General features: G+C 38.3%; 1 protein-coding gene across 1 annotated transcript; it reads left to right on the top strand.

Moving 5' to 3' along the window:
- Nucleotides 1-508: 508 nt before the first annotated feature.
- rpain (RPA interacting protein) lies at nucleotides 509-6,146 on the top strand. The gene is made up of 7 exons (XM_015400908.1): nucleotides 509-701; nucleotides 772-963; nucleotides 1,048-1,120; nucleotides 3,895-4,006; nucleotides 4,130-4,193; nucleotides 5,661-5,801; nucleotides 5,977-6,146. The coding sequence occupies exons 1-7, from the start codon at nucleotides 630-632 to the stop codon at nucleotides 6,004-6,006; spliced, it is 684 nt and encodes a 227-aa protein (XP_015256394.1). The 5' UTR covers nucleotides 509-629; the 3' UTR covers nucleotides 6,007-6,146.
- Nucleotides 6,147-7,848: the final 1,702 nt, after the last annotated feature.

Here is a 7,848-nt window from a genome sequence, read left to right as displayed (position 1 = left end):
ATATCCAGCTATGTGCATTTTTACAGTAGGCTAATGGATATTTGAAAATAGCAGCAACATCAGAGATGTGCAAAATGAAAGCAGCATGTTATTTAACTGACTAAGGTTTCTATCATTACATTTGATTTTAGTTGTTCATGCTCCCGGTGGAACCTTTATTCCACTCTGAATTCTTGTTAATGTAGTCTTTGTTCACTTTACGATAAAAAAGAAATAAAGAAAAAGTTTTGAGAAGTTCGGTATTCATTCTTTTCCTGCTTTGTGTGTCAACTGTCACGGTTGCTCAGCACCATAGCCTACGGCGGTAAAACCCGCCGAAGGGTGGATCTGTTTATATTAAAAGACAAAACTCCTCCGATCTCCTTATTTTCACGGACTTCGAAGGATCCAGTCTAGGTAGACCGCGTCCTTGGAGGATGCAGCCCATGAATTCGAACAGAGCCGCTGTTTCGAGCTGACTGATTGGAGTCCTACATTACTACATATCCCACAATGTCTTTCGCGATAGCCAACCTTCACTTCCGGGGCAGCTCATTAAAAGCTGTAATGTCTTGTCTGAGAAGTTTCCCGGTTCTTTAATTCAGCCTACCTAAAATGTAAATGTTTGTCCTCTATTAACAAGGCTGTTGATGGACGCTCTGCACAAACACCGCTCGCTTTACAAAGGAACCACGCCGCCATGGAAGGAAACCTACCGAAAGGTTCACATAAAAATGATTATGTTAGCTGAACTCTTTAGCATGTTGACAGTCTTTGCTTGTGTTTTTAAAGCGCTGTGTGGACAGGCTGAAGAACAGCCGCTTCAAGCTGTTGGACAGATACCGACAGCTGGGAGAAGATCAGCCGCGGAGCAGAGTAGGAGGCTCCATTATCGTCCAGGAGGTGATGGAGGAAGAATGGAGCGCCCTGCAGTCTGAGAACCACAGGCTCCCCTCCCTGTGGGGCCCTAATGGCATGGCAGAGGTAGAGCACTGTCACACATGAACTGTCTGGAAGAACACGTGCAGATGTCCTGATTTTATTTATTATTGTTTAACATTTTTACAGATGTTAAGTTTTGCAAAGGAGTTTGATGAAGTGGCGGTGCTGGAGGAAATCCAACAGGAGCTCATGAACCAAGGTGATCCACTTATGATGCTCCTCTGACCAACAAGTATTTTAAACTTTCCAAGCAAGGCGCTGATATTCACGCTTTCATTTATTCACATCAGTACCACAATCTGAATGTGTTTTATGAGCCGTTTATATTTGGGATGTGGAAAAGCACAATGAAAGGTTCTGCTGGTGTTGAAGCTGCAGGTCTCTGAGGGCGTGTCTTTACCAGCTTTTGTGATCTTAACATGTTAAGAAAGAAGAAAAAACCTTAAACACGGGTTGGACTGAGGTTTCTAAAATCTACAATGCAGTAATTGAGTTCCTCCCCACCATAATCGCAGCCCCAGCTGCTGTACAGGAGAGCAGAGGACCTCGCCTATCCAGCAAGGCCAATAATTCCCTTCAACGAGCAACATTTCAGACACTGAGGCTATGTTAACACTGAAGGCCCTGGATTTTTTTTTTTGTTTTTTTGTTAAATCTGTTTATTTTTTTGCGTTGCTATTCACATTTCCACATATATGCGACTTGTATGTGATCTCCTGTGTGAACTGCATTTATACAAGCTAAGTGTCCTGCATGAGCAGTAGAGGACACAATGACATCACAGGCCAGCATGCTCCGTGTTTACGGAAGTAAACATGGATGGAGCGCATGTAGCGATCTTTCCCAACCTTAAAAACTCAATCTAAATACTGCTCTCCGCATTGTCGTCCACCATTGCTGTTTTTCTTGCCACTTCTGCGTAGCAAGAAGCAGAAGAGTGACCACTGCCGGATATTAATGACATTCAGGTTGGATGGATGCAACCTGGTTGTTCAGACACAGGTTGCATTTGAAAAGATCAGATTCATATCGGATTCAGGACCACATAGCAAAGTGGCCTGGATCGCACTGGAAAAAAATCAGATCTGTGTATTTCTGACTGTGATGAAAAGATCAGATGCAGGTCGCATATTGGCAACTTCAGGCTGCAGTGTGAACGTAGCCTTAGACGGGCAACAAAATAAACCAAGCAACCCCCATCCCAAGGGGGCGGAGCCCTTCGTCAAGTTCAATATGCATGTTTTCAAAACAAAAACAAAGCTTTGTTGGGCTATTGTGTAAAACCTCGAACTCGACACTATTCTTGACATTTGAATTCAAAAAGCTTCCTGGATAGGAAGCGAAACATCTTTAAGCCTGGAAACAAAGTCCACTGGATTGTTTTTAATTTTCTATTTTTGGAATGACTATGACCTGGATTACTGAGAATCTTCACCAGCGTAAATCCCTTTATTGTCCCACAATGGGGAAATTCACTCTCTGCATTTGACCCATCCCTTTGGGGAGCAGTGGGCTGCTATTGGCTGGCGCCCGGGGAGCAGTGTGGGGTTTAGGGTAGCGATGGGTCCAGCAACACCGATGCGTCGGTGCATATGTGGAGCCCATATCAAAATGCTGTATGGATGAGCTTGTCGTCACAAGGAGATGTTTCTAACTGATTGACACACTAAACTGTGTTTAAAAATGTATCTGTCAACATGATGCATCTGCTAAAAAAAAATGTCTCAAAGGAATGGGAACGTTTCAGTCTTTGCGTGTTTGTTTCAATTCTCTCATTGCGTCATCCTTTTCCTCTCTGTTATCAATTAACTTCACTGATTTAAAGTTATGTCAAATTAACTCTTAGTTTATTTACTGTTTTTATTGTACTTATTGTTTTATAAATATGATTTAAAATCCTAGTCCACAAGCATCCTCATTCATTTTCCCCTAAGTTTTCACGTTGTGATAGATGTTCACATTATTTATTTGCTGCATATAAAAATATAAGATATTTTCAATTTAAGCATAGATATGAAATAATACAATCTAACCTACTATAACTTATATCTTTTTACTAGGTCGTAGAATCAATCCATTAATCCGTCAAATAAGCTGCCTGTAATGTCTTTAATGCGCCAGCAGGTGTCAGTATTCTGTGAGACAGTATCAACACATTATCAATACAATTTGGCAAATCAAAAATAATTTTTTTAATAGCACTAACAAAGGCATGCTTGATTGTAGACATTTGTCATTACATTGCCAAATTTTGCTAATTGCAGCGGCTGATGGGGAACGCTAGTTAGATATGCAGGGCTGTACTGGAGTCAATTCTCAACAGAAATCGATGGTGACGCTTTTGTTTTTTAGGCTGGAAGGTGATGAAAACAAACATCGACTGGAAATAATTGCGGAAGCTACGGTAATTAGCAAGACGGTTAGCATTAGGTATAGAGATCAAACTTTTCTGATGGTAAAAAAGGATTGATTGTGGTGATTTTCTCATCATGGAATGTTTTAATTATGAATACTGTGGACCCTTACAGTAAAATGGAATATAAACACTCTAAGATTGGACTTATAATGTGGCCTCTGGATCTCTTTAAAGGTTGGAAGCAGAAGCTTTATTTAAAAAAAAAATCTGGTTTAATACGCTGCTATATCTTTATTAATTGTGCTTTGGTGCTTATGGTGTACGTAAAATGAACTTGTCAGTGGCATTGTGGAGAATCTGAGCTTTCTAAAGATGTGTATATTGGTAAAGGTTTAACTGGTGGGTGTTAAGAGGATTTAAAACCGTTCTGTCTCTGTCACTTCACAAATATAATCCTTCTGGTATCAGGAAACCACAAAAAAAAAATATCAATCAGGATGTTTGTGGTTTCAACAGGAGAAAACATTGAACAGTTTTCGAGGAGTGAACTATTCTTTACAGATAGCTTGGCTGTCTGGTCCCTGTCTAAGCTGTCTGCTCTTTTCTTCTTGCTCCAGAAATCTCTATAATTGAAGAGTATGAGAGGAACCAGCAGTTTGAACAACAGTACATATCATCTGTTGTGGAGGGAATGGGTGAGGTGCACGTTATTTGTCCCATATGTCACAGGTGAGAAATTCAGAGCAACCACATTTTAAATCTTTCAATAATCCAGTTTTCATGTTGTTGAGAATCGTTTTGTGCTGCAGCTCAGACAGTAGCCCAGGTTTAACTTGCTTCTAAATCTTACAGGAACAACTTGAACATCAACAGCTATTTCATCTCCTGCATCTGTGGACTTTACATCAACACTAAGGTTTGTTGCACTCCATTTTAATTTAAATATGCTTTTTTTATGGAAAATAAGAATAGCTCCTCCTAAGTCTCTTGCAGTGAAATAAATGTTTTAGAAATGTGGAAGCTTCACTTTTTGACCTTAGTTATCTAATCTAATCACAAATTGTGTATAAATCTATTGCAAAGCAGGGAATAGTGCATCGTGTTCTACTCACCTATATTAGTTTTGTGTCATTTGGAGCCGTCCTGAAGTTATTCGATTTTGTTATATCCAGGTAACGTCTTCCTATTTTCCCATTATCTGTTCAAATTTATGAATTGTCTAAAAATCTGAAAATATTTAACATGTTTTCAATTTAAAGGAAAATATGAAATGATTCATTAAAGCAAACAAAGATTTTAATATAGGTCTACTAATCAGTGTCGTTTAGTCTGTCAATGTGCCTGTAGTGCTTTTAAATGTCCAGCAGGTGTCAGTACTCACTGACACAGTATCAGTACAGTTTGCCAATGTGTGGATACGCTTCATGACATCCATTTTTTTTTAGTTTCATACCTATTTCACAAACAGTTAAATGGAAAAATATACATTTCTAAAACATCTAACTTGCTTTTTTGATCTTATATTATAAATAAAAACATAATCTCTACATATTGTATCACAGCTCACACGTACATCCACACATCAAAATTATACAGATTAGTATGCATAGTTTTCAGATGTGTGGTTCTTTCAATTGATTAATAATTAGAATTATTAATTCATAATTGAACTCATGTTTATTTAAGTTACAACAGCGGGAACATTTTCCAAATTTTTAGATATTTTATCATTTTTAAACAATCTAGGCTGTGTAGTTAGGATCTGTGGCTGTCTTAGGCATGATGGAACAACGTGTCATATGAATATCATGATGTTCAGAGTCGAGGAAAGAATAGAATTTGATTCTTTCTGTTGATAAGCATGGAGAAAGATCAGTATCTTCAGACATGACTTTTCTGCTCATCTTACCATCCCAGCTTTTATCTTTACCATCCATTCAAAAGTTGGCTTAAAAAAAAAAAAAAGCATCACCACCTCAATTTTTGTTTTTTCAGAGAAATGTGCTTAAACTCGGAATAATAGGTGGAATATAGATGTGGAGATTATTTGGAGGGTTTTCTAAAGTATGTAGATAAACATTAACCAGGACATGTGGTTCAGTTGGATTGTTGGGCACTAACTGATCTGACTGAGAAAACAAAAATCCAGCTTGTTCAATTTGACAAAGTTTCGAGGAAGGATTATTAAGTTGAATATATTTTTGAAAATACTGTCTATGCAGCTGTTTTGTTTTTCATCTGAAATATGCTTATCAAAAAATAGTTCAATTAGTTTACCTAACTAGACAGGTCTGTCACTGCAGCCTGTATTGTAGAGTTTAACTAAGGTTGTAGAAATTAACTGAAACGAATTTTACTACTTTTTTTTTTCTCTTTTGCTCAGAGGCAGAACATCACCCCAGATGTCCTGCAGCATCTTCTGGAGTCCAGGGTGTCGGAGCACATGGAAACCTGTCTACACAACCCTGTTTTCTCTGTAACGTCCAACACAGAGAGCCATCCCTGCCTTATGATAAGCTGCAAGGTACTCCTGTTATTATCAGGTTCTCCATGAATTATGGTTTTTGACTAAAGGGCTCAGAACTCCAACCATTGCACCATTTCTATTTTATCTGTTGAAAACAACAAAAATGAATAAAAGCTTAAATTATCCTGATGAAACATGTTGTTTATATCAAACATTTTTCTTCTGTTTTCAGGTTTGCGACTTCCTGTCTGTTGTTCTGTAGTTGCACACTGGTGTCAAGATGAATTGATATTTAATTTTCCTTTTTTTTTTATTTTCTTTTTTGGAATAAAGATTTTTAATAAAAATGCTACCTTCTGCGTTGTTTTGTAGAGATGTACAGATACATTAGCTGGTGATATTGGTATTTACAGCAAGGAAAATAAATATTTCAACATCCTGCTATTTTGCAAGTTCTNGATATTTAATTTTCATTTTTTTTTTATTTGCTTTTTTGGAATAAAGATTTTTAATAAAAATGCTACCTTCTGTGTTGTTTTGTAGAGATGTACAGATACATTAGCTGGTGATATTGGTATTTACAGCAAGGAAAATAAATATTTCAACATCCTGCTATTTTGCAAGTTCTCCCACTTAGAAATCATGGAGGGCTCTAAAATTGTCATTGTAGAATCATATCTACTGTGAGAGACTTAATCTAAAAATAAAGAATCCAGAAATTACAATACATTTTGTTTTAAGTATTTATTTGTATGATACACCTGCAAATGTATTTGAACGCCTGAGAAAATCAATGTTAATATTTGGTACAGTAGCCTTGGTTTGCAATTACAGAGGTCAAACCTTTCCTCTAGTTATTCACCAGGTTTGCACACCCTAGAGGAGAGATTTTGGCCCACTCTTCCACACAGATCTTCTCTAATTTAGTCAGGTTTTTGGGCTGTTGTTGAGAAACACAGGGTTTGAGCTCCCTTCAAAGATTCTCTATTGGGTTTAGGTCTGGAGACTGGCTAGGTCACACCAGAACCTCGATATTCTTCTTCCAGAGCCACTTCTTGGTTATCCTGGCTGTGTGCTTCAGGTTATTGTCACGTTGGAAGACCCAGTCTCGACCCATCTTCAATGCTCTGAGGGAAGGAGGTTATTCCCCAAAAACTCACAATACATGGTCCCAGTCATCCTCTCCTTAATACAGTGCAGTCACCCTGTCCCATATGCAAAAAAACACCCCTGAAGCATGATGCTACCACCCCCATGCTTCACAGTAAGGATGTCACTCATCATTCCTCCTCCTCCTAACATGGTTAGAGGAATTATGACCAAAAGGTTCTATTTTGGCCTCATCTGACGGCATGACTTTCACCCATGATTCCTCTGGATAATCCAAAAGGTCATTGGCAAACTGAAGATGGGCCTTTACATGTACTGGTTTAAGAATGGGAACCTTCCGTTCCATACATGATTTCAAATCCTGATGTCTCTGTATTACCAACAGTAACCTTGGAAACGGTGGTCCCAGGTCATTGACCAGCTCCTCCCATGTAGTTCTGGGCTGATTTCTCACCTTTCTTAGGATCACTGAGACCCCAAAAGGTGAGCTCTTGCATGGAGCCCCAGTCCTAAGGAGATTCAGTCATGTTTAGCTTCTTCCATTTTATGATTGCTCCAACAGTGGGCTTTTTTTTAACAAGCTGCTTGACAATTTCCCCTTAGCACTTTCCAGCCATGTGGAGGTGTGCAATTGTGTCTCTGTCTTTGGACAGCTATTTGGTCTTGGTTATGTTAGTAGTTCTTAGTAGTGATGGGTCCAGCAACACCGAGGCGTTGGTGCCTTCATCGAGCACATTGAGCAAAATGCTGTATCAGTGCATGTGCCGTTTCAAGAAAGTCGTGACCGATACAGGAGTTGTTTCTGTCTGACACACTAAACTGTGTTTAAAAACGTTTCCGCCAACATGATGCATCTGCTTAGAAAAAAAATGTTCCTTTATTTGTGGTTTATCATTAAAATTAATATTAATACAATTAATATTAAAATTGTATGCATTAATATTATTACAAAGAATAGGAACTTCGGAATTTCAGCCGTGAACTTATCTGAATT

The sequence above is a fragment of the Cyprinodon variegatus genome, unplaced genomic scaffold (genome assembly GCF_000732505.1).
Source record: "Cyprinodon variegatus isolate N-32 unplaced genomic scaffold, C_variegatus-1.0 Scaffold1160, whole genome shotgun sequence".
Lineage (NCBI taxonomy): Eukaryota > Metazoa > Chordata > Actinopteri > Cyprinodontiformes > Cyprinodontidae > Cyprinodon > Cyprinodon variegatus.
The sequence above is the reverse complement of the archived record's forward strand: the minus strand, read 5'-3'. Positions and strand labels throughout refer to the sequence as shown.